Raw genomic sequence first — 27,439 nt, 5'->3', positions numbered from 1 at the left:
AGGACTTGAATGAGGTTTGTCCACCAGCTGTGCTAACGTGCCAATTCTAGGATTGCTCATTCATCCCTTTGTAACTCTCCACTTTTCTTTTTATTCCGTAGCAAATGCAGATGTTCTCAAGGCAATGGTGGCGGACACCACCCTGGGTGATGCTGAAAGGTTAGTGTGTGTCCCCCTCTCCCCACCCCCCCATCCACCTGCTGCCACAGAAGAGACAGTTCTGGGGAGTTGCTCAGTTGTGATGTGAAAGGCAGTTTTGCTGCAGCAGGCCCCCAGTTTCAGCATCAATGATGTTTGAGGCAGACCATTCTCCACTAGGGCTCCCGTCTGGGGCATGGTGGGATGTGTATTGATATCTGGGTCCTCCTCTCACTAGATGCCAGAGCACTGTCCCTCTGCCCCTCCTCCCATAGGGTGTGACACCCCCAAATACGTAGACTTTGTCAGTGACTCCCTGGGGGAATATCACCCTGGCTAACGACTGTTGTGGTAAAGATGGTGCCAGGGGAACAGAAGTCTGCATTCTTAGCTGTGGGTCAGATTTGCATTATGAGCCAGTTCCTTAATAATTTTATTGGACAGATAAGGATGTACTTTTTAAATCGTGAGTTCAGATTGTTCTTTTTAGGTCAGTGGGGAGAAGGGACAGGGTACAGTAGTTCTCAGATAGAGCTTTTCAAGTGAGACATAGGGACGGGGCGGGGAGGGGGAGAGAGAGAGAGAGAGAGTGTATAGAGGGGGTTGGCTTCAGAGTTGGGAGGCTGGTTGCCCATTCTTGGTCAAGTCAGAGGACTACTGTTAGCTCCAGTTCCATCATCTAGAATGGAGATAGCCATTGGATTGTTCTAAATACAAATACACCGAAAGACCTTTATTAATGGCAGGTAAATGGACACTGAGGTTGGTTAGCACACCACCTGCTCTGTGCTGTTTCTGCTTTACTGCTTTCAGGAATCTGGAAGCCCCCAATTCCTGCATCACCACGTTGCCTCACCAGCAATTACTGATAACTGTTGCTATGCAATTGGCCATTTCTCCAGCAAGGAGCATTGTTTGAGGGCTGGCTCTGGACTCTCACCAGAGGGAGACTTGCCCGGAGAGACACTCATCTTCTGAGATGAGAGTCTCATTTACAGAGGCTCCTGGGAAGGGGGGAGGGGAACCAAAGGAAGGTCAGGGAGGTCTGCAGAAGAGGCCACCTGGAAGCAGATGTTAAGAGAGGCAGAGGCTGGTTGTATGTAGAAGAAGGTCCAGAAGGAAAGGTGAGGGAGCAGTGTGGGACATACCTAGGAGTGCTTGGTCTGGGGTGACCAGAGGTGGCGCTGTAGGCAGTAGCCAGATACACAGGGACGAGTGGCATGACAGGGGAGGTGGGAGGGTCCTTTCCTGTGTGGACCAGGTGCCCAGCGTATCTTCAGTATTGATGTGTCCTTGAAACTGGCTGTGTTAGGTGTACTTTTTAGAGAGGTGGCTCAGGGTGCTGGAAAGTGGAGGTAGGAATCTGGCAATGTTCAGACATGAGCTCTGACTTCTCCCACTTGGAGCACTGACACCTACTGTTAGGATCATATTAGCTCCTGGTGTTCCCAGTCATCACTGGGTGTCATTGGGTGTTGAACCTGATAGATAAATACCTGTTGAGTGAGTGCAGTTAAATTCAGGAACTTCACTTTCTAAGAGTTGTTGTCAGGTTGACATAGGTCTCCTGGGAAGGCCTGTACAATTTCTTTCAACCATTTAAAGGGCCTGGGAACTTCTGGCTGTCTGTACTGTTTAGATTGTCTCTTCATTCATGACCTGCACCTCTTTAAAAGTGTGTAGGTGCTGGGTGCCAGTGGCTCACCTCTGTAATCCTAGCTGCTCAGGAGGCTGAGATCTGAGGATTGCAGTTTGAAATCAGCTAGGGCAAGAAAGTCTATGAGACTAAGTTCCAACAAACTACCAAAAAGTGGAGCCATGGCTCAAGCAGTAGAGCTCTTAACCTTGAGCTAAAGAAGCTCAGGGACAATGCCCAGGCCCTGAATTCAAGCCCCAGCTCGGTCGGTCTGTCTTTCTGTCTGTCTGTCTTTCTGTCTGTCTGTCTGTCTCACACACACACACACACACACACACACACACACACACACACACACACACACACACACACACACACACACACACACACACACACACACACACACACACACACACACACACACACACACACAGTGTGCAGGTCAAAGTTTGTTTCTGGCATTGCCAGCAGGCTCTTGGCTGTGTCTTGAATGTCAGGTCTCAGATATGAGGCTTTGTGGGGCCGCCTGGCCTACACCCATATGTACACATGGCTGGTTCCAGATCAGTCTGCCTCGGTCCTGTTCTGATCCCCCCTATAGTTAGGAATGCCTTTTGAAAGCAGCCAGCAGCTGGCCTATACATTTTTGCTTTTTATGTATTGGCTCATCTGGGTAAGTGTTTTGAGATTCCCAGAGTCTGCACTGTGGATGAAGCACTGGCGGATTTAGTGTGGTTTTGGAACTTAGCTCTCTAGTTTTGGGATACACTTATCTGCTGTGTGGCCTTGTCTAGTAATTTAGTTTATCTAAACCTTGATGTTCTCATTTTTTAAAAATGAATCAATAGGGGCTGGGAAGGTGGCTCAGTGGTAGAGCGCTTGCCTTGCATGCAGAGGCCCTGGGTTTGATTCCTCAGCACCACATAAGCAAAAAGAAAAAAGCTGAAAGTGGCGCTGTGGCTCAAGTGGTAGAGCGCTAGCCTTGAGCAGAAGAGCTGAGGGACAGCGCCCAGGCCCAGAGTTCAGGCCCCACGATTGGACCCCCCCCCCAAAAAAAAGAATCAATAGTATCCACATCATGAGAGTAAATAAAAGGCCCATGTAAAATTCATGGCATGGCTTTTGAGATCTTGATTTTAAGCTTTCTTCCTTTGATACAATAGTCAGATTGGATGGTATCTATCAAGTCATATGATAATTAAATTGAAATTGCAATTTTCAAATTGCAATTTTTCAAATTGCAATTTCTCTGCTTAGAGTTCTAGGCAGATTTTCAGCTGCATGTGAGAAATTATTGTGACTGTATGAGAAGGGAGAATTTTTATTTGTGTGCCAGTACTGGGGCTTGAACCTAGTGTCTCCAAGCTAACACTTGGCCTTCTTGCTCAGGTCTGGTGCTCTACCCCTTGAACCGCAACTCTACTTTTGGCTTTTTTGGTAGTTAATTGGAGATAAGAGTCTCACCATCTTTTCTGCCCTGGCTGGCTTTGAACCATGCTTCTTAGATCTCAGCTTCCTTAGTAGCTAGGATTATAGATGTGAGCCACAGGCACCTAGGGAAATTTTTGAAAGGAAATTTAATAAAGTGAAACTACATCATCATTAGAAGCTTTGGTTTATCTGCAGCCAATGAATTCCATTCTGGAGGTGACAAACACCTGTCATTGGACAGTCCTGATTGCTGAGTGCAGCAACCATTGATGGTCAGTTCAGAGTCCATCTGTATAACTGGGAGATAGATGCATTTTTGAATTTTGGTTTGAATTGAGTTCTTGGGTCCTGGGGGAGGGGCTGCGTTTGCTGGTATTTAAGTAACCAGTTTTACTCTTTCCTTCTCCTATTTCTCCCTCCCGCAGCCCCATGACGCCGAGCACCCCTGGAAGCCCACCCGTGAGCCCTGGGCCCTTGTCCCCAGGGGGCACCCCTGGGAAGCACATCTGCGGTCACCACCTACACACGGTGGGTGGCGCTGTGGAGCGTGATGTGTGCCAGCGGTGCAGGCACAAGCGATGGCACTTCATAAGACCCACCAACAAGTCTAAGGACAGCAGACCACGGCGCCAGGGGGAGGTGACCGTCCTCTCTGTGGGCAGGTAAGGCCCTGTTGATGCTTCTAGTGGGTATGGCATGGTTCGGTGGTTACAGATTGTACTCCTCCCTGGGGAGCACATCCAACTAAGCCTACGAGGCTGCTTAGCTGTTTTCTGGTCTGAGTCCTGGGTGTCTTCAACATCAGCAGAATCCTGAAAGAAGCATCCCACTGAGTGCTAGATCAGAGTAATTAAGATGGAGTAATTAGGGAAATGATTAATTACTTGCTGCAACAGAGCCCAGCCTCTTCACCTTTATCTGTCTATTCCTTTTAGGGATATCCACAATAGAAGATTGGGGGAGGGGAGGTTCAGTGGATGGCTCAGTAGCTATGGAGAGTCCCAGGTCCTTTCCAGGTCTCTGCAGTCTAGAGAAAGGCTCTCCCAGTACACACACGATTCTTCTGCATGTGCTAGACAGGCGTGGGAGGGCACATGTGACCGGAAGACCTCAGTGTTGAGGGGCACGGCGAGGGAGAGGGGCATGTGGCTATGACCAACATGTAGTGTGTTTTGCAGTGGGTCCCAAGGCCCACGCAGGGCCTGGCTTGCTAATGCCGCATCTGGAAAGACCACACATATTGCACAAGTCACAAGAAGAAGAAAATGGGCTGTTTGCCACTTCTACCAAAACAGCATAACTCATGACCAGTGTTTTATTAGGAGGCAAGAGTCATGGGAATTTATGAATGTAAATGAATGAGAACCTGTAGCTCTTAGGGACAAAGCACATTTTGTTCACTTGGGAAAAAAAAAAGAATCTGCTGAAAATTTTAACTCAGATTCAACATGCATTCTTCAATGCCGCATATCCAGCTGTGAGCCTTGGATGATTCCATGTCGAATCCTTCAGAGCATCTTCCAGTACCACAGGCTGGATCTGTGCTTCAACTTTGCCTTGTTCTTTCTTTCTCTTTCTACACCCTTCCCCTGGACCTCCCAAGGTGGGTGACCTCGCTTTGTACACAGAAGAAGAATTTTATTTTAGAACATTTTATTTAGAAAGTCATTGCTATTGAAAGCTCTTAGGGAGTTGCAAATTGTCTAGGAAAATAGTCGAGTTGAGTAAATTGCTTTTAACTTCACTTTTACTTCCCAAGGAAGACCTCTTCTTTAACTTTTTTATCTCGTCTTTAACTTCTTTAATTTTTTTCTTGAATGCTTAAAATCAACCCAGTTTTATCTTTAAAAGAAGAAAGAAATCTCCCAAGCAGTGCTGGTGAAATACACTGTTGGGTTCTTTTGGCTTTGTCTCTATGTCTCAGTCTCTCTCTGTGTTTGGGTGTCTATATGTCTGTCTGTATATCTCCCTGTCTTTATCTCTGTCTGTGTGTTCAGCTAAGTCTGTCTGACAGGTGTATGTTTTCTGAGGTCATTATGTAGTGATGGTTTTGGTTATGTCATTCTAGTTTGAAACCAGTTAAGTTTTCAGTCAGCCTCCTGTGGTTAAGGCTCATGTCACTGCTGGAGATCACAGTGCTGAGCACCTGTGTTTTCCACTGCGGTTTGTCTGCTCTCTTAGTAACCTGCGTTGTCAGTGATCAGTGGATGGGCATCAGCTGGCAAGGTGGGAGGGGCTGCCTCTGGGTGTGCCCTTCCTGTTGAGTTCTTTTTTTTTTTTATTGCTGCCCTAGTTTTTGGTTGTTTATTTGAGGTCTTTGAGCTGGGTACTTAAATATTTATTTGTAATTCTGTTTTCCTTTCCTGTGCTGGGAACCCACAGCCTTGTCACATGCTGGACAAGTGCTTTGTCCCCGGGTGACAAACCCTCTTCATAATTGTTTACTGGAAAAGCAAAAGCCACCAGATCTTCCCTTCCTCTCCTCAGGTTTAGGGTGACAAAAGTGGAGCACAAGTCAAACCAGAAGGAGCGGAGAAGTTTGATGTCCGTTAGCGGGGCCGAGAGTGTCAACGGGGATCTGCCTGTGACGCCCGTGAAGAGAGAGCGAAGCGGCACGGAGTAGCAGGTGAGCTGTACTTTGGGTGACATGGTGACGCGGGAGAAGGTACTGAAGGCCTCCCTGGACCGTGGTCATAGACACTGACACTTGTCAGGAAAATGGTAAAGCGTTTCTGAAATTGGTCAGGAGGAGGGGAGTCAAACATGATTACCTGATTAGAGCTTCTCCTAAAGACTCTGCAAACTCAGTCCCTCCAGACCCATGGCTTGTAATGAGCATAGAAATATTGCCTAGGTTGCAATATGCCGTGGTAGGGATTGTATCAAATTAGAAATCACATCACCCATTGGTAAAGGCTTCCATTAGCATAAGACAGGAAATATCTAGTGTTCCTATATTATGAGTAAAAAAGGTGTAAAAATCCAGATTTTCACATTTTATGTGAAATCACCACTTTTTTTTGTTGGTTTGTTTGCTTGTTTTTTCTTCTTCTTTTTCTTTTCCTCCCTTTAAAAAATGTTATTATAAAGGTGGTGTATAGAAGGGTTAGAGTTCCATAACTCAGGTAATGAGTACATTTCTTTTTGGACAGTGTCACCCTTCCTCTACTCTCAGTGTTTCCCTCCCATCCCTACCCACAAGTTGTATAGTCCATCTTCAACATATTGCCTAGTGAGTACTACTGCTGCATTTGTTCACCTTTTGTTCCTCCATTTCTGTGCCTCCCTTCACCCCCACCATATCTTTCTCTTTCTCCCTCCTTCCTTCCTTCCTTCCTTCCTTCCTTCGTTCCTTCCTTCCTTCCTTCCTTCGTTCCTTCCTTCCTTCCTTCTTTCCTTCGTTCCTTCCTTCGTTCGTTCCTTCCTTCCTTCCTTGCTTCTTCCTTCTTCCTTCCTTTCTTCCCTCTTTCCCTCCTTCCCTCCCCTGCTTCCCTGCTTCCCTCCTTCCTTTTTTTTTGTCGGTCATGGGACTTGAACACTGGGCCTGGGCGCTTGTCCCTCAGCTCTTCAGCTCAAGGCTAGTGCTCTACCCCTTGAGCCGCAGCACCACTTCTGGTTTTCTGAGTGGTTTATTGGAGATAACTGACATCCTCAGATCTCCGCCTCCCGAGTAGCTAGGATTACTGACGTGAGCCACCAAGCCTGGCTCTTTCTTTTGATTTTGAACTCATGGCCTTGCATTTGTTAGGTAGACTCTCTACCAGTTCTTTGCTTTATTGTTTGAAAAGATTTTTTTTATGCCCAGGCCAGCCTGGATGCAACCCCTCCTAATTTTATGCTTCCTTTGTGGCTGGAATGACAGGTGTGTCCCACCACACCTGCTTTTTATAGGTTGAGGTTGGGTCTTGTGAACTTTCTTCCCAGGCTGTTCTGGTACTGTGAGCCTCCCTATCCCCTCTCTGAGTAGCTAAGGATTACAGGTGTGAGACTGCATGCCTGTACCACAGGGGCTTAAATGTTGGCAGCTTATTAAATTTCTTGCAAAAGTCAAAGTATCAAGCATTCTCTTTGTATCCCTAGGAAAATTGTAATTTGAAAATATATGAAGCAGGTAAACCAGTGCTTTTTTTCTTCTCCTTTGAGTTGGAAGCCAGTGTGATTTAGTGTATGACATCAAAGCAGACACCTCTGTAGGGACATTACTCTGAAATATACTGCATAACAATACTGTTGTTTCCACCAAATATGTGGGATCAATAGAAAAGCAGAGTTGTCTTCGCAACTTTAATTTTGGAACACAACACTTGAGACAAATAAAAGAATCCCTTGATGACTTGATGGTGGCTGGCTCACACCTCCTCCTTTTTTGGCCTAAGGAACATTCATCCTTTTTATGCTTCTTATATGCAAAAGAGTGAAGATTCCATGAACAAAAGGAAGGGATGGGTGGAGCAGGGGTCACTGGAAAATAACAAAGTTGAGCCGAAGCCCTGGGATCCAGCTGCCGGGTTCCACTCCCATCTGCTTTTCTGACAGCAGGACTTGGGTGAGGTATCCTATCCCGCTTTTGATGCCCACTTGGCAAATGGAACCTATCAGCTTAGTTGAAGGGGGCAGCAGTCTTTCATGGAGTAGCCTGGCTGCCCAGGGCTTGGCAAGTTGGAGGTGCTGGTCAGGGTTACTGCTTTTGGTAGGTGGTCTGAGTGCACAGGAGACTTGGAATCTGACATCTGCCAGGCACCGAGGGGCTGAAGGTGTCTGGAGGTTTTTCGTAAGACACAGGCTTGCCTGATAGCTAAATTACCTTCGAAGTATCTCAAAGGTAAGTAAGAAGGCTTTAGAAGCCTTTTGAAGAGGAGAAACACACAGAAAAGTCTTGTCTTAGGCTTCACAGCCTGTTCGGTGGCCTTGGGAAGGGAGCTGGGAGGAATTCGGAAGCCAGAGTCAATTCTGCTGGCGGTCCTCTAGTTGTTGTGCTGATAGACATCTACCTCATCATCATGATAAATATCTAATGGGTTGATGTAGTCATCCAGTTTTGTGGATGAGGAAACTGAAGTATGTAAAGGGTACTTTACATATGGGAGGTTACAGGGCTAGGGAGAGGAGCTCAGATTGGGTCTCTAATGACAAGATCAGTCTCACCCACCAGCCAACAAGTATGGCCAGGAACAGGTAGCCTGGGACCATGGATGGGGAGCATGTCTACCCATGGTGGAGGAATTCATGGTCTAATATGGTAGCCACTGCTCATACGTGGCTACAGAATTTAATTAACAATAAAAACGTACTTCTGCAGCTGCACTAGTCACAAGCCAGTGCTCAGTAGGCACAGTTGGTGAGGCTCTTACCCGTTTGGGCAATGGAGACTCACAATTGCTGAAGAAGTTGTATTGAACATGAGGTACCTGAGGAATTGTATTTGGGCTGCTGAGTGACCTTGGCCAATGACAGAATCATTCAGATTGAAGGCCAGGGAAGACTGGCCTGTCTGGGAACTGAAGCTTCTGACCACTTAAGTCCAGGACAAGGAAGGCCCAGCCAGCTCCGCTGAGACCTGTGCTCGTCAGAATGGGTCATAAGGACAGTGACCACGTGCCCATCTGCAGGTTGTCCTTAACCAGCCAGTCATGGCTCAGTGGCAGGCAGGAACTGCAAGGTGATCCTTTTGTCACACTCAGCCCTAATGAGAACCAGGCCAAGATTTGCAAAGGTTAAAAGAATTAGGGTTGCTCAGCTGGCTTTCTTGGTGTCAGTTCTGTCTCTGTCTGACTACAGAAATTGGATGCAGTCATCTGAAGTCTTTACCACATAGATCTGCGTTATCATTCGTTAGTACCACATAGATCTGCGTTATCATTTGTTAGTGTCTGCCAAGCTTCCCCAAGTGTGAAAATGGTGCTATCTGCCAGTACCTCCTCTTTCCGTTAAGTGTGAGGATACAGAGTCTAGGGTACAGTTGACTGTCAGTAGATAGTGGCCACACACTGTTGTCCCATCCACATTAGTAAAGGGCAAAATAATAGTGGCCTTAGAAAGGGAATGTATTGGCAGCTGGGGACATGGCTCAGGTGGCAGAGCACCTGCCTAGCAAGCTGAGTTCAATCCACAGTGCTGCCAAAAGAAGTACAAAAATGTGTAATTTTGAAATTCAAAAGAAAAAAAATAAGGTGCTGGTGGCTCATGCCTGTAATCTTAGCTACACAGGAGGCTGAGAACTGAAGATCTTTGTTTGAAGCCAGCCTGGGCAGGAAAGTCCATGAGACTCTTACCTCCAATTAACCACCAGAAAACTGGGAGTGGTGCTTTGGCTCAAAGTGGTAGAGCACTACCCTTAAGTAAAAATGCTCAGAGATAGCACCTAGGTTGAGTTCAAGCCCCATGACCACCACCACCATTACCACCACCACTACCACTAACAACAACAAAAGAAAGTAAAAAGAATGTGTAATTTTGAAATTAAAAAGAAAAAAAATTAAGTCAGGTTCTGGTGGCTCACAGCTGTAAACTATTTAGGAGGCTGAGATCTCAAGATTTCAGTTGGAAGACAAGTTGAACAGGAAAGCTGTGAGACCCTTTACCTTCAGTTAATCACCAAAAAGCCAGATGTAGAGTTGTGGCTCAAGAAGTAGAGCACCAGCCTTGAGTGCAAAAGCTAAGGGACAGAGCCTAGGTCCTAAGTTTAAGCCCATTACTGGTGCGCATGCATACGTGCGTGCGCGCACACACAGACACACACAGACACACATATACAAATAATATAGAAACTTTCAAACCCCAAAGTAAAGTATAAATGTCTATGATCCAAAGAATAAATGTATTATGATGAACTATGATACTTAGATCAAAATTTAGAGGAGTCTGTACATTCCACGTGTTAACTTACTTAACCCTCAGGAAGGCAGTAGGTAAGTGCTAGTTGGTACTTCAGGTTGCTGATAAAGGTTTTAATCATAAGAGTTAAACAACAAACAGAAAATGTGCTCAGACTTGTCTGCAGGAGAGTGCTGGAGATGAGAGTCAACAGGCAGCCTGGCTTCAGGTGTAGCAGACTTCATCCAACTGGGGCCAAGGGAAGCAAGTTCGGTCCTGCTGGGTGAGCACAGTGGCTTGCTCTCACTCTCAGTATGGATTCTGGAGGACAGAGGAGTGGTTATTTGTGTATTTCTTTTTTTCAATAATGTATCATTAAATGTTTTTTTTTTTTGTTCCATCTGGGCCCAAATTTCTGTATCTAAGTTGAATCAGAAAAATTTCCCTAGTAAAATAGTAAAGAGGTGTTGTGTGTCTTTTACATAGTTGAATATAGTCTTTATAGTTGTTCCTGAAAGATGTTTTGGTTCAAGCTATTTTGTTGGAGTGCTTTATTTTGCTGTAGAGTAGCTTCAAGTATTCAGATGAAAGTGCAGATCCATTTATTAGGTTCCTTTTTTTCTTGGGTGGTGGTGCTTTTTTGTAAATGGTGTTTTAAAATAAAAACTAAACTTAGTTCCCTGCATCCACAGTTCTGCTTCTGTGACTGATGCAGCATAACAATATTTACATAGCATTTACATTGCATTTGGCATTACAAACAATCTAGAGATGACTTAAAGTTTACAGGAGGATGTAGGTTCTAGGGAAATACTGTGCAATTTTATATAAGGGACTTGAACATCCACAGATTCTATTTTCCTTTGGGATCATGGAACCCATCTCCATGGATACAAGGGAGACTATGACAGTATCTCCATGGAACTTTATCAGTATCGCACTGGGGTTTCTCTCTCCTTCTGGCCTTGACTCTTTTCTAAACCAAATCAGTAGTCTGTCTGTCCCCTCCCCCATCGTGTTCTGCTCCCCCTGCTTCTTTGGCCTGAGTTCTTTTTTGTAGCTAGTTCTGACTTACACTCTGCCTGATTTATTTTGGCAATGCAGCTAAAAATGCTTTCTTCTTCTTTTTTTTTTTTTTTTGTTTCCACTGAAAATGTGTTTTGGTTTTTTCTCAGAAGAATAAGCTTTTGTTCTTCAAAGTTAAATAAATCGAATTGCGCTCAGTCTCCAGATGCCACGGCCTTGTCTTCATTGTCAATGGTCTTTTGCCTTTTTATAAAAATGATCCTGTAGTAAACATTCTGGATTCTATGCTCCCTTTTCCATTTCATGATTATATCTTCTTACAGACACTGATTTGGTAAGTTTACACAGCAATATTTCACTCATCTTTATTTTTAGCTAAACATTTAACTTTTTTTGGGGAGGTGGTTTTAGTATTATTATTTACTATTGACGGATTGAATTCTTTAAAAGTTCTGGATAGTTTGTAAATCTTTTCTCCCCTTCTGTAAGTTAGTTCTCTGTTTTTTTACAGTGCTGGGATTGAACCCATGGCCTCATATATGATAGACAAATGCTCTTCCACTGAGCAGTCACTAACTCTATACTGTCATTTCCTTTGTTATGAGAAGCCTTATACTTTTATATAAACAACAATGTATATTGTTGTTTGTGTTTTTGAGGTCCAACCTAAAAAATGCTTGCCAGATCAAGGTCATGGAGATTTTCCTCTGTTTTCTTCTAGTTTTTTGTTGTTGTTGTTGTTGTTTTGTTGGTTGTGGAGCCTGAACTCTGGGCCTGGATGCTGTCTCTCAGCTCTTCAGCTCAAGGATAGCACTCTACCACTTGAGCCACAGCACCACTTCCGGCTTTTTCTGCTTCTGTAGTGCTGAGGAACGAACCCAGGGCCTCATGCATGCAAGGCAAGCACTCTACCACTGAGCCACCTTCCCAGCCCCTCTTCTAGATGTTTTATAGTTACTTTTTAAATCAAACTAAAAGTTATTTGATTTTAAGTGACTTTATCATTAAAACTATTTTATAAATTATTTTGGTGAATAAAAATTGGATCTTAAAGATTGTAGCTTTAATTTTTAACTGTGTCACTTAGCTACCAATGGTTTTTAGGAATGTTTCTTTTTTTTTTTTTTAAATTTAATTTAATTTTATTTGTGAACATACTGTACAGAGGAGTTACAGTTACATGGGCAGGATAATGCGTACATTTCTTACCAAGCATTGCAGCCTCCTCCTTTGTTTATCCTTCACATCCCTTCCCAGCCTCCCCCCTCCCCCCCTAATCCCAATCCTTCTCCTCCCCCCCCCCCCCCCCCAACGTTGTAAAGCTCTTTTTGGACATGACAACTTGTACTTCTCATTGTTGCAACAGGTCCACCTGTATCCTTAAACAACTGGTTTTTCCCTATCACCTCCACAAGTTATACTGACATCAAATATAGTGAAAGCAGGGGTTATACTGTGGAGGAGGGACATACAAAGCAACAAAGAGATAATCTTATAAATGTGTTAGAAACACATGCATGAAAGAAAAAAAACATTAAAATACACATCTAAGGGTTCATTTTCCTGACATCACATTATCTAACCTTTTCCGCTTGACTCATACATATACTAGATATTACAAATAAGGGAAACCATGGGACCTACGTTTCTTTGGGCCTGGCTTACTTTTAGGAATGTTTCTTAACTTAATCCTTGATTTCCTCATCTTTAAAATGGGGTGTTGTTGGACTTAAATGGCATGATATACCTGTAGTTCTTAAGTTCAAGCTTTGACACAGAGTAAATTATGTACTGAATATTCACTGCTATCAGTTTTTTCATGCCATTTTGAGTGGTCTTAGGAGGAAATTTTCCAAGCATCATCTGGGACCTCCTGTTCTTTTTTAAAATGTCTTAAGACCCTAACAGCTTTGTATTCTCAGGACATCTCAGAATAGTATTTTGGCCAGGCACACATTTCTCACACCTGTAATCTCAGGAGGCTGAGATCTGAAGATCACAGTTTGAAGCCAGCCCAGGCAGGAAAATCTGTGAGACTTTTTTTTTTTTAATCTCCAATAAACTACTTAGAAAAAGCCAGAAGGGCAGCACTGTAGCTCAAGTAGTAGAGTGCTGGCCTTGAACACAGAGAGGTTTTGGGAGAGAGCCCAGACCCTGAGTTCAAGACCCTGGGCTGGGAGAAAATAGAAAAAGAAATATCCCTTAGGATACAGTTTAACCCATTGCAACAATGAGATGTACAAGACACTATGTTGAAAAATGAACGTTACAATTTAGGCCAGGGCGGGGGAGGGAGGGGACGAGGAGGGGGAGAATGTAGTTGTGGTGATGGGAGGGAAGGGAGGGGAGGGGAAAAACAAAGGAGAAGGCAACAATGCTTGCTCATGTGATTGTAATCCCTCTGTACAGTATTGTCACAATAAAAAACTTATTTGAAAAAAAAAAAGAACTATCCCTTAGGAATTTGAGCCATTTTCTTGCATGCGTTAAGGAAGCCTTAGTACTAGCTCCTTACTAGAGGTAGAATCAAATTAAGATCTGGGGACTGAGAAGTTGGGCTGACGTCATCTTTTTTTTTTTTTGGTTCTGGTAATGGGACCTGAACTCTGGGCCTGGGCGCTGTCCCTCAGCTCTTCAGCTCAAGGCTAGCGCTCTACACAGCGCCACTTCCAGCTTTTTTCTTTTTGCTTATGTGGTGCTGAGGAATCGAACCCAGGGCCTCTGGCATGCAAGGCAAGCGCTCTACCACTGAGCCACCTTCCCAGCCCCTGATGTCATCATTTTATGGAAGGTCCACTCACAGTTGGGCATTCGTGGGGTAGGGGGACAGTGGGAGTGGGGTTGAGTTGGTCTACTGCTAAGATTTTCGAACTCTCTTTCCTCTTGAGTATCTGCACCAATGAGAAGTTGACTCTCCTGACCCCCATCCATCTCTATCCGCTTTCCTTTAAGCTTGGTGACAGGGACTCTGGAGGTTTCTTGGGCCCCTCTGAGGTTGTACTTTATTTGCATTCTCTGAATTAAAAACTCTTTGGAGGTGGGGTTGGGAAATGGTAGGCTCTGATAGTTTTTATTTCCCCCTGCCCCAGTTTATAGGTTCCCCCTCCCCACCCCAGCCTTCAAGAAAGACATTTTCAGCCAGTGGCTGGTGCCAATAATCCTAGCTGTTCAGGAGGCTGAGAGCTGAGGATCAAGGTTAAAAGCCAGCCTGGGCAGGAAAGTCCATGAGACTCTTTATCTCCAGTTAGCCACCAGAAAACTGGAAGGGGCTCTGTGGCCCAAAGTGTTGGGGCGCCAGCCTTGAGTAAAAAACCTCAGGGACAGTGTCTAGGCCCTGAGTTTAAGCCCTACAACATACCAAAAAAAAAAAAAAGACATTTATTTTCAAAAAATGAACAAGATTTCAGATATGACAGAAGATCCTTATTTGGATTTACTGATCTTTTAGGAGCAGTGTGCTCAAACTTTATATAAAGAAACCACCCACAGTAGATAGGGTCTGGGTTTGAATCCAGACCTCTGGCTCCAGCCCATAGTCTTGCATGCTCACTCCAAGGTCTGTCAAGTATATTGCAAAACCTTCTGAATGGGACGTTCTATTTTGTGATGGAACATGGCATTCCAGGTTCCCATTCCTTGCCCTTGACTTTGTTATTTTCCGGATACAAAAGTCTAGCTCTGACATCTCACAAAGAGGAGACAAACACAATGGATTATCCATTCTCTTTCTAGATGATAAAATTTTATTGAAAAATTTCTCACATTTTTTTGCTTTTTCCCCCCCTTTTTCTTTTAGGACCATTTCTGTATTTCTTCATCTCTGGCCCCTGTAGCTCTTTCTGTGCTGGAATGTTCTGTATGAGTCCTTTCTGGAAGTAGCCTCCGCCCACCTTCCTTGATGTGACTTTGGCCGGCTATAAATATGAATCTGCACTGCTGGGTTGTGGAATTACTGTGCGTGATGAGTTCTTTCATTAGAATTGAAAGCTTGACTTGTGCCATTTAAGGTGATACTGTTTTAGTTCCAGTTCAGCTAAGGAGATGATGGTACCCAGCTCATCTTGCTTAGAAAACCAGCCTTAATCCTGTGTCTCATTTCTCCTCTCTATAACTACTGCAAGTCACTCATGAATGTAACTAGTAACAGAAGGAAGACAACATGGGTGATATTGGAATACTTACCTTAAACTGCTATCCCAGGATCATATGCTATCATAGATGAAGACATTTAGATATCTTAAGATGCCTTGAATTTAAATGTAAGTGCATCTTAAATTAAGACATCTCTATAACCTTTTTGGCAGTCCCGTGTTTCTTCCAGCTGGCTTTGTCTGGATTTGTTTGGCAGATGGGAGGTTTTATTCCTAAGTCTGTCTAGCTGCCACTACTATATCTTATGTACCTCTGGAATCTGAGTCTGTTCTGGTCGTCCCAGCCTTCAGGAAAGAGGATGGCTACAAAGTTTTAATTAAATGAGATTCTTGTAAGAAGTCTTTTGGAAAGTATAAAATGGTTTCACAAGTATAGAGATTTTGTACATTGTAAATTCAGATATTACAATGACTAGTTGCTGCAAAGTGGTAAAATTACAATAGAGAACACTCAGGATCCAACAAAAATCTAAGGGTTTTGTCTTAAGCTCAGTAGTAGAAAACTTGCTTCATCTATGTGAGGCCCTCGGTTCCATCTCCAGCATTGCCAAAGGGGGAAAAAAAAAAACCAACCAACCAATCAACCAAACTCCCCAAATAAAACCAAACAGCAAAACAAAGCCAGACCAGACCACAAAGGGTTCTTAACTCTCCAGTGTTATCTCGGGCAAGCTGCCCTAGGAACTCAGTGCATACCCACGGCTAGTCTTTGTGGCATTACTGGGCAGATCCGGATGGCTTTATCTGGTTCATACAAAGTTCTGGTTATTGAAGATGCTCACTGTACACTTCACAGCCTGACAGCACATGGGGAGGAGTTAAAAGAACAAGTTTTCTTTGAAGAAGTGATACAGGAATCTCAGGGAGAATGCCTGTCTGTCATCCTTAGGCATGTGAAGATACCTTCAATCTCCTCAAACTATTGCTTTCTCAAGCTTTGATAATGAGGTCCCTGTGGAATTGTGGTACTTACATTTCCTTATGCTGGTTTCTAGAAGAAATGAATGAGAGGGAGGGATGAAGTGGGCTGGGGCCGGATTGAGTGAAGAAGTAACGTGGTTATATGTGTTTAAATATTCAGACACATCAGTTTGTAATGCGATGTTTCCTTTTGTTAAAGCTTTCCCTTTTCTGTTTTCTCTTGCAGACATGGCTTTCTTTGAAGAATTCAAAGAAACGGAAAACTTGAAAGATATGAAGTTGCTTCGGGAATATTTTTATATATTTTATACAGTTTCTATGAAGTCAGCAGGCATGCAGATAAAACCTAAAAGGAAAATTTTTTTTTTTTTTTGGCTATACTGCTGGATACAGAATTTGGTTTGCTTTGAAACAAGTTCTGGTTTAACAAGTCTAATGGAAAATGTATTAGTAGATTCCAGGGAAGGAAATAGCTCATTGGTGATCTTACTGTTCACGCTAGCCACCACTCCTGTTAGTGGCCTGTCCTGGGCAGCATATGCATGCTCAGCTCCCCCAGGATCACTGGGGAAAGGAGGGGCGGGGAGTGGAGGGAGGGTACAAAGGAGCTTCTCTCTCTCTCTCTCTCTCTCAGCTTTCCCCAGGATCACTGGGGAGGGGAGGAGAGGGGGAGGGGGAGGCACAGAGGAGTTACACACACACACACACACACACACACACACACACACACACACACACACACACACACACACACACACACACACACACACACACACACACACACACACACACACACACACACACACACACACACACACACACACACACACACACACACACACACACACACACACACACACACCCCAGCCCTGGCTATTATAAAAGATGAGCTTTCCATGGCAAAAGGCCCTTGGAGATCCCCTAGTCTTGTGCTGAGAAGATGATCTCCTAAGAGATCCTGGAATCAGATGGGACCAGACACTTGACTGGATTCCTAGACCAACACTTCAGCTTAATTAACTCCAGCGGCCATGCTGTTTCTGAGTCACTTACAATACATTGAGAAATTCCTGTTTTTCGTAACTTAAGCTAAGCAACTCATTTAGTTCAATGAATAAACAGAGAGAAATGGTTTCAAGTCACTAAGAGGGAAAAAGAAAATATTCTCATTTGACAACCAGAGGCCAAAACAATGCACTGCAGCAAGATGAGCCGGTAGAGAACTCAGTGTATCCTGCCTTCCGTCTTGTGGCTCATGCTCAGTATTTCAAAGACTCTGTGGCTTCTTTCTATTAAGGTTGAGACAGTCGCTTCCTTCCCTCCCTCCCTCCCTTCCTCCCTCCTTCTCTCCCTCCCTCCCTTCCTCCCTCCCTCCTTCCTTCTTTCCTCCCCTTTCCTCTCCTCTCCTCTCCTCTCCTCTCCTCTCCTTTCCCTCTTCCCTTATCCCTTCCTTCCCTCCCTGCCTTCCTCCCTCCCTCCCTCCTTCCTTCTCTTCCTTTTCATCCCTCTACCTGTGTCTCTCTCTCCTCCTCTTTCTATGTCTCCCCTTACACTTTCCATCTCTCCAGCTGGAAGAACACAGAAGAGCAGATAGTATTTAGGTCAATCTGGGAGTGGGGCTGTGGGAGCGCTCTAAGACCTGCCTTCCAGGTGTTGGTGCCATGCCTTGGGTACTCTTTTATCTCAAAGAGAAAAGGCACATTTGCCATTTGGCACTTCCAAAATGACTTTCATAAAAATAGACTCCAAAGTATTTACTGTCGTTATACTTACTTGGTTCTGTTTTTGTCATCACACTAAAAAATTCTAACCTTTTAAATGAATGATAGATTTTATTTGATGTGAGTTCTTAGTGCCCACTCATAAACAAGATGTGTGGCTACAGAGTAGAAGTCAGTATGAATGTAAATCTCAGTGTAGACCTGAAAGTATCATAGGAGTTTTAAGGGTCTGTGTAAATACTAGATGTGAGATCTAGGCCAATACTTTTACTTAAAAAAAATATATATACATATAAAAATGAGCCCTCTAAATGGTGAGGCATAAATTGTAAGATATTCTTCAGCTTTAATTTTTTTAAAAATTTTACTCAAGTCAGAGCACTTTTTAAAAAAAACAGCAATACAACAGGCAAGAGAATACTCAAAAATATTTAAAATTGTATTTATATGAAGAGTACGTTTTAAATATTTTTCTATTACTTGAGCAGTTTGTATATGGCTAGTTTCCAAATATTGCCAAAAGTTAAGCTATTCAATATTTCCAATACATCAGCTTTTTACTGGTTTATACTAGCTGAGGAGAATTCTTCAGTGTTCCCAAAGCAACTGATGTTTACAGGTCTTGTCTTTTTCTTTTCCTCCCTGAGAAGAGCTGAGGATCCGGAATGAACTTGCTATAGAAAACACTAATGATGGATAGCTTCTTGGCGTGATCAGTGGACTGGCTACCACCTTGATGTAAACATTCGTACAGGAAAAACTTTTTCACCCCTTTTTGAGTGTCAAATGTATTTTTAACTTGTCTGGTTTGTACTTTGGCTTCTTTTGTACTACCAAAGCAGAGTTAAAAATAAAAAAAAATAAGTTGAACACGTGTTGTGAATGACCCATGTGGTAGTATAATTTACCAAGTTTGCGCTCTCTATCTCTCTCTCTCTCTCTCTCTCTCTCTCTCTCTCTCTCTCGCTCTCTCTCTCTCTCTCTCTCTCATGGGGGCCTAGGCATTGTCACTGAGCTTTTTTGCTCAAGGCAAACACTCCCACTTTGAGCCACAGTTGAGCTTTTTTTAGGTGGCTTTTCCTGGCTGGGCAGGACTGGCTTCGAGCCGTGCATTCCTCAGATCTCAGCCTCATGACTAGCTAGGATTACAGGCATGCTCCCTGGCCTGAGCTTCTTTTACAGGACCTAATTTCTTAGGCCTTGACTTGTCAGGTCATCACTTGGCTATTATTCACTGGATTTTTCCACTGAGATTAACTTTAGATATTGAGATGAGCTATAAAACAATGTAAAATTCATGTGTTCCTTGAATTCATTTCTCTATTGCATGAACACTTCACGTTACCACAACAATTAAACCCAAGGTTTTAACATGGGTCTGGTGCAGTTGATTAGATTACATTCGAGGCTCATTAGTCTCACAAGCGCCTCTTTTTCTTTTTTTTTTCATTTTATTTTATTTTATTTATTTTTTTTGTGAACATACTGTACAGAGGGGTTACAATTACATGGGCAGGATAATGCGTACATTTCTTATCAAGCATTGCAGCCTCCTCCTTTGTTTACCCTTCACATCCCTTCCCAGCCTCCCCCCCACCACACCCCCAATCCTCCCCCCCAATCATCCCTCCCCCCCCCCCCCCCCCCCCGCACCAACGTTGTAAAGCTCGTTTTCGACATGACAACTTGTACTTCTCATTGTTGCAACAGGTCCACCTATATCCTTAAACGACTTGTTTTTCCCCCATCTCCTCCACAAGTTATACTGACATCAAATATAGTGAAAGCAGGGGTTATACTGTGGGGGAGGGACATACAAAGCAACAAAGAAATCATCTTATAAATGCGTTAGAAACAAATGGATGAAAGAAAAAAACATTAAAATACATATCTAAGGGTTCATTTTCCTAACATCACATTATCTGACCTTTTCCGCTTGACTCATACATATACTAGATATTGCAAATAAGGGAAACCATGGGACCTATGTTTCTTTGGGCCTGGCTTACTTCACTTAATGTGATTTTTTCCAAGTTTTTCCATTTCCTAACAAATGGGGCAATGTCATTCTTTCTGATGGAGGCATAGAATTCCATTGTGTATATATACCACATTTTCTTGATCCATTCATCTACTGAGGGGCATCTGGGTTGGTTCCATATCTTAGCTATGGTAAATAATGCTGCAATAAACATAGTTGTGCTGGTAGCTTTAGTGTGGTCTTGTTAAGCGACTCTTTTTCTTTCCAGAATCTCCCTAACTCTCCTGTGACCTGTGTTTTCAGATTGTTTTAAATGTTTATATTTTATTGATGTTATAAAGGTGATGTATGGAGCAGTTACAGTTACATGAGTCAGGTAAAGAGTACGTTTCTTTTTGGACAATTTCACCCCTTCCCTTTACTCCCAGTTTTTCCTTCCCATCCCCACCCATAAGTTGCATAGTTCAATTTTAATATAGTGTCCAGTGAGTCACACTGTTTTTCAGATCTTGATGCTTTCTGGTCGTCTTGGTTCGTTTTGTAGAAAGCTCTGTGACTTGCAGGTTATTGCCTCTTTCTCAGGATTCCATGGAGGTTTTGCATTAGAAAAAAGATACTCTGTGGGTGGTGTGCCACATCAATGATTTGTGATACTACAAAGCAACATTTGGTTCCTCTGTCTGGTCAGTGCTGTGTCCACCAACTTTACTTGGTAAAGTTGCTGTTTTTGCCTTGGTAATGAATAAACATTTGAGAGGGAAGATTTAAAAATGAGGCCACTAGCCTTGTGCTTGAACTTCCACCTAGTAATGTCACCATCTGTATTCCTTTCCTGGGCTTCCTTTAATTAATGATGTAAGACTGGGTGGCCTGAGACGGCCATTTACTGTTGGACAGTTGAGGAGAGGGCCAGAGTTGAAGATCAAGTCAGCTCCTTAAATTCCTGTGGTGGCTAGCTGTTCATGGTTTAAAGCAGCTGTAGCTCAAGATCTGTTTACATGGCCCTCTTCCGTGTGTGTGTGTGTGTGTGTGTGTGTGTGTGTGTGTGTGTGTGTGTCCCCTTTTTTTGTCCTTATAAGGCCACCAGACACTGGGTTTAGGATCCACTGCAATCCACTGTGACTTCATCTTAGCCTGATTACATTTTCAGAGACCCTGTTTCTAAATAGGTTCATGGTTCACAGGTCCTGGGAGTCTTGTGGGATGCTTTTCCACCTACTGTGCCATCCTGGGGGGGCGGGCGGGGAGGGTTTTGCCTACAGTTACTGCTGTGATAACTCAAGTGGGCACTATTATTTTTTAATTTTTTCCTCCTATGGTCAGGAAACCTGGATCTTAGTTTCTACAACATTTTTGAGTATTTAACCCAACCATACATGTAAAGTAGTTTGATGGTGCTCACTGGTAACAAACACGTGATGAGCTTGAGGACGGTGTGTATGTACTGTTCCTTTCCCCATCTTTTCAGTATTAGATTTAAAAACTAGTTGTTTGTCCAGATCCTTTGGTAATCCACTTGCTTCCACTTAGCTGTGAGATTCATTTGTAAGATAGGGTTATTTGTCACATCTGCATTCCAATATTCTGGCAAAAAAAAAAGCAAGCTTTGTTCTTTTGGTGTCTCATGGAGTTCAGACTTGGAATTTGCAGGTGTGTTAGTGTGTGTGCATACACGCAGGTTCCCTTTGGTAACAAAATGTTCAGTAGTAACTTCTGAAGAGGACGTGGAAACACTGACATAGTTTTGCTTCACAAAATCCTGAAGATCCAGAAGATACACAGATACACACAACACAAGGAGGATGCTAGAAATTCTCCAAATTCTGTGACTTGGTGGTGGCAGTCATTTTTTGGTTGTTGTTTTAATCTCAGCCCTTTTGATATTCACATTAGTAAAAGTCCAGTGCAGAATGGGTGGTGCTGAGCTACTATTTAGGGGTCACCTTTGCTCAGCTTTAGACAGAAGTGAGCAATTGGGAAGGTAGAAGATGACCCCGTGCTAGCCTGGTAGTGTCAGCTTGGACTACTAACTGGTTCAGTGATGTCCAGACAAGTCAGCTCTGGGTGAATCTGCCTCGGGGTGGTGGGGGGAGGGGGCATCCTTGGTCTTGAGTGTTCCCAGATTTCCCTCTCAAGTCTGTCTTGCTTGCCACACTTGTTCTCTAGGATGCTGACAGGGAAAGGTAGGACCCTTCTCCCAATCCTACAGGGCAGCAGAATGTTGGGTGCTTGGAAGTAGTGCTTATTGCTGAGTTGCTGGCTGGGATCACAGTGACTGTTTTGTACCAGAAGTACCAATTCTTGCATCCTTTTCACCTTTTTACTGGCATTAATTTTTTGTTTTTTTCTTGTCTTGGGGCTTGAACTGTGGGCCTGGGCGCTGTCCCTCAGCTCTTCAGCTCAAGGCCAGTGCTCTACCACTTGAGCCACAGTGCCACTTCCACCTTTTTCTGTTTATATGGTGCTGAGGAATGGAACCCAGGGCCTCATTCATGGAGGCAAGTACTCTACCACACCCACCTTTCCAGCCCTGTATTGTCTCCTTCATTTTCCTGTAAGCCTGTTCATTCAGTTCATAATCTCCTCTAAAGGACCCTCATTGGAGAACCAGCACCTAACGGTACCCCCCTGGGAGTTCATGGTTTGCATTCCACAGCTGTCGGGACCTGCCAGTCCTTTGTTGCACACAGCTGGTACCTGACCTCCCTCTGCTGGCTAAATATGGGAACTGCAGAGCGGATGGCGTGGCTGTTTGGTGGTGGTGCTATTAGTTACCTTTCTGGCCCTGTGTGCTGAAAGCCTTCTTGACTTTGTGTGTGTGTGTGTGTGTGTGTGTGTGTGTGTGTGTGTGTGTATGGAATGAATAATAAAAGCATACATTTGGAAATGAGAGAAGGCCATTAGCTATTTTGTAAGAGTAAGAGATCAGTTTTGACTTTATTTAACCCATTTTTGGATCTTGCCATTTTGTCTTCCTCCTCTCCCCCCCCCCCCCCCCCGCCGGAAGTTGCAGTTTCTTACTGAGCGTGCGTCCCTGTGGGTGTCACTGTGGATGGTGGTAGGAATGTCTGTGTTCCAGGAGGGAACAAGCCCATGCCCTCCATGTTGCCATGGCAGGGGTGTGGCCCTTGGAAGCTATGTAGTCTCAGGGAAGTATCCTGACCTTTTTTCTTCAGTTGGAACTCTAGCTCTTCCCATCTCTGCTGTGTTTTGGGGAAATTACCATCTCTTCCTGAGTCCCAGTGTCTTCCTCCATAAAGCCACCTGCCTCACTGCGGGATAGTGAGACTTAGACAGGCATGCTGTCACTCAGCCTGTCTTGCCTCAACATTTGCTCTAGAGGGCACTGTTGGAAGTGACTGTTGGTACCTTTGGTTTTTCTTTTTTTTTCTTTCTTTGTTTTTTTTTTTGGGGGGGGGTCTGGTTGTGGGGCCTGAACTCTGGGCCTGGGCGCTCTCCCTCAGCTCTTCAGCTCAAGGCTAGCGCTCTACCACTTGAGCCACAGCGCCACTTCCGGCTTTTTTCTTTTTCTTTTTTGTTTATGTGGTGCTGAGGAATCGAACCCAGGGCCTAAGGCATGCAAGGCAAGCGCTCTACCACTGATCCACCTTCCCAGCCCCGCTTTTGGTTTTTCTGACAAGATGCTTTAACGCTGAAGGAAGAGAGGGCTAGTTTGGCCCAAGGTTTTGAGGGGATGAAAAGTCTACCCTTGGCAGCCGCAAGAGGTGAGGGTCTGGTGTTGTTGTAACATGGATGGCATCATATGACAAGAATGTGAGTGGCCACCAAGCATGTATAGAAGAGGCAAAACACAGGGGTGATCCTTCCTTCCTTGCTTCCTTGCTTGCTTGCTTGCTTGCTTCCTTCCTTCCTTCCTTCCCTGGGGCTAATACTCAGGGCTTGAATATTGTCTCTGAGCTACTTTTGCTCAAGGCTAGTGCTCTACTGCTTGAACCACACAACTCCACTTCCAGTTTTCTACTGGATAATTGGAGATAAGAGTCTCATGGACTTTCCTTCCCTGGCTGGCTTTGAATCACGATCTTCAGATCTTAGCCTTCTGAGAATCTAGGATTACAGGTGTGAGCCACCAGCACCTGGCAACCTTCTCTCGAGGTAACTAGTGCAGTTCACAAGGAATAACTTGCTGAGAAACCTCATCCCATTGTAAGAGACATAAGATCCTTAAAAAAGATAATAACTCATTTTTGTAGGTAGAGACCCCACAACCTAGTTCTCAAAGTACCTACCACTCCTCAACACAGTTACACTGGAAATCAAACTGTTAGCATGCATTTGAGTGAGGAGAAACCATAATGCTCAGGGTTGGGTATGTGCCCTTCCACCTCTGATGGACGTGGATTGTGGGCATCCCAGTGCACACTGCTTCTTGCTATGTTAAGTTTCTTGCACTAAGAAGAACCATAGAATTTTGCAGCCTCGTGTGAAAGGAACAGATGATGGATGATTCAACTTGGAAAAGGCAGAAATCTAAGAACTCACTCTCCCATGGCCAAACTGCCATTGTTCGATTTTTTCCTAACCCATTTCTGGGTTTCATAAATGTTTCAAGGAAATTGGTCTTTAGCCTTCATCGTTTGAGTGTCTGTCACTTGTGACCAAAAAGACAACCAGAAAGATGAATGCAGAAGAGTTACAGAGCCACATGAGTCACCAAGCCTGACACTCCGTCCAATAGCCGAGGCTTCCAAGAGCTGCCTTAGATGTCGCCAGGAGCCTTCGCCATGGCTGGTTTCTGTTGTGAAAAGCTCTGGAAAGCTCTCTCCCCTTCATTACCTCAGGACGCCCTTCCTTCTCTGGATGTGGTACTGGCTTATGATTATAGCTTCCAGAAGTCTGTAAGACAAGAGACTCGGCACTCAGATCCTTTTGTCCATCTGTAACCTTAAACTTGCTGGGCCGCAATCCTCTAGCTATGAAGTGTGGATAGTGTGGGCTTTGGATAATGTGAGCCTTGACAATACCATGTGAGCGTGGATGTGTAATGCACAGGCCTGGGGACAGTTGGCATTCATTCAATTGTCTCCAATGCTACAAACAACCAGGCTACTGGCCTCAGAGCAGCTGGGGTTCTAACCCGATTCAGTGAAGGAAATGATGGCAGTTTGGACACGTGAGAATCTGTTCTTGATGGATGTTTCTGCCTTCAAAGATGGTGTCTTCTGGTAAAAGGCACCCCTTAATTGCTTTAAGATGATGGTGCTCTTTTCCTGCAGTTGAATGGACTGAAATATATGAGTTAAAGGGTTCCTTCTCTTGCGTAGAATTGAACTAAATCTATGAGGTAATAGGCTCGTTTGATTTTTATCTTATGATAAAAGCTCAGTATTTCAGTGAGTTGAAAAGAACTCTACTTTTGTTGCCAAGTTAATCTAGCTGAGAAATAACAGACAAAAAGGCTCTTGGAGTCTAACATTATACCCAAACTGCAGTATGTATTGGTTTGCTTATTATGGGTAAATATATATTAACATTGGTCAAATCAAAGAAAAGCCCTATAGAAAGCCAGAATACATAAAAAAATCAAGGACAACTCTTCAAATCACCAGCCAAATTCCCTATAGTTTCTGTTTGCATTAAAAATGCATTTTATCTTATAAAAATGTATTTGGAGCAAGGGAAGATAAAAGAAATAGGTCAGTTTTGATGAGATATTCATTTCAGACACAGTGTGAATTTGCCTCTCAATTACATTTTGACCTTAGATGAGAATTAATGATGTAAGTAGCACAGGAATTACACAGATTAGAAATTAATATTATTAGAAGTGGTTCAGAGACCTTTCATTGGTAGCAATCAAGATTTTATTGTTTAATGGGGGGGAGGCAAAATTTGATCAAAGGAGACTGTTTATGTATGGAAAATAACCAATAAAATCCTTCACGTGGTACCATTAACACATGCTAATAAAAATGTTGGGTGAGTTCACCCTCATAAAAGTTGTCCAAGGACCTTATAGCTGTGTGACCAAATCACACTGGCTGCTCACGGGTGAACGTATGAGAACCTTGGAGCCTAAGGAACTTCATGGTCCTGTGACCCATGTACAAACTCAAGTTCCACGGCCAGCAGATGACTGCAGAGATCCCACACACTTTGATTAGCTTTTCTAGTCTATTTATTAAAATCTTCTTTATAACTAGAGGGGAAACACCCTTATAGCATTCCTCACTTAATACACGTGTAACATCATTATGCACGGCCAAATTGTTCCCAGCGCGCCCACTTTGTCTAAAGTTCCCTTACCTTTCAGATTTTACATCCTTTTATCATGTGATGGTTGTAAAAACCCCTCAGCTACCCAAATCCTCGTCAGCAGATAGAAATCAGCGTAGTTCTTGCACAGAACCCACACAAATCTCTTGTGGGCTTTAACTCGTATCTAGATTACTCATAATAACGAATATGATACTCAGAGGAGGTAAGTGCTATGTCCATAGTCGTTAGTCTGCATTGTTTAATGACGAATGTGGGTATTCTCAGTACAAACGTGGGTTTATTTATTTTTAGACTTTTGCTTTATGAATTTTTATTTCCGATGCGGGACAGATGTCTTCCATTCCCCCAAATGAACCATGTGCTGCCCTAGAAAGACCTGAGGTTTCCAAAAGTCAGGTGCTGGGCACGGGGAAGGCTTTGTAGTTCCCCAGTCTATCCCTCCTTGATGGGGTAGGGAGATAGTTGCTTGAATTATTATACGATTATTCCTCTCATCCACCCAATCCCTTAAACAAAATGACTACTAAAAAAATCTTATGTATGGAAGAAAGGATTCCTTGCCGGGACGTGAACTTAGGATCACCCATGGACAAGGGAGGGGAAGGGGAGCCGGAGGCTGTTTGTGCTGCAGGGCTGCCTTTCTGGCTGCAGCCTGTAGCCACCGTGTGTCCACTTCATCTGCTGGCAACCGCACAGAGTGGGCCACTGAGCCCCGGAGGGAGCGGTTCTTCCTGATAAACTGTGATGATATTCCTCAGGCCCTGTGACACTGATGTCCGTCAGTTTGATGTTGAGATAGAATCCATAGAACGGAGAGTTCCATAGATGCTCAGGTTAGTCTTGAGCTCCACGACCACACCCTTGCCCATGATAGCCTTGAAAAAGGAGTAGAAGAGCAAGGTGCTGGTGCCATGAGCTATGGGCTGCACCAGATCAAAGAGAGCTGAGCCCCACGGGCCAGATGCCGGGTGGGAACCTGTGAAGCTTTCATATATATTATAGATTATATATATATTTCATATATATATTATATATTCCCATAATTAACAGTAGCCCTTAAAACACACATTTATTGCTTAAATTGCTAATAACTATAAAGGACATTTTTAAAATTTATGTTTTGTTTTATTTACTTTTGTAATATCTGAGTTGCTATTCACTGGCAGAAAGTTCCTTCTACTGTCTGGCCTCAGTCCCTCTTGCTGTTGGAAATTAACTCTCCCCTGAACCCCCTTTCCCTTGGAAAAGAAGGATATCCATGAGAACTAAACTGTGAAATCAGAAAGCAGAACAGAATTATTGATAAAGGGCAATCCTCTTGGAAAAGAAATACGCCAGATAAAGGCTGACCAGTAGTCAGCCTTTGCCTCTTTTCCATCCT

General features: G+C 43.8%; 1 protein-coding gene across 2 annotated transcripts in view; it reads left to right on the top strand.

Annotated features, from left to right (window-relative positions):
- Positions 1-27,439, top strand: part of Rell1 (RELT like 1) — a 69,965-nt gene that overhangs the window by 38,174 nt on the left and 4,352 nt on the right. The window contains exons 4-7 of one of the 2 annotated variants that reach the window (XR_006147234.1): positions 102-159; positions 3,631-3,867; positions 5,693-5,831; positions 16,343-16,607. Coding sequence is in view for 1 of the 2 variants with exons in the window: in XM_042678193.1 (XP_042534127.1) it covers positions 102-159; positions 3,631-3,867; positions 5,693-5,828 (431 nt within the window). In the remaining variant the exon portion in view is untranslated. Of the gene's footprint in view, positions 1-101; positions 160-3,630; positions 3,868-5,692; positions 5,832-16,342; positions 16,711-27,439 lie in introns of those variants that run through there. The other variant, XM_042678193.1, reaches the window with a different exon arrangement.

This window comes from Dipodomys spectabilis, unplaced genomic scaffold (genome assembly GCF_019054845.1).
Source record: "Dipodomys spectabilis isolate Male_0828 unplaced genomic scaffold, ASM1905484v1 ptg000043l, whole genome shotgun sequence".
NCBI classification, from domain to species: Eukaryota; Metazoa; Chordata; class Mammalia; order Rodentia; family Heteromyidae; genus Dipodomys; species Dipodomys spectabilis.
Note: the sequence above shows the minus strand (reverse complement) of the source record. Positions and strands in the feature narration are given on the sequence as shown.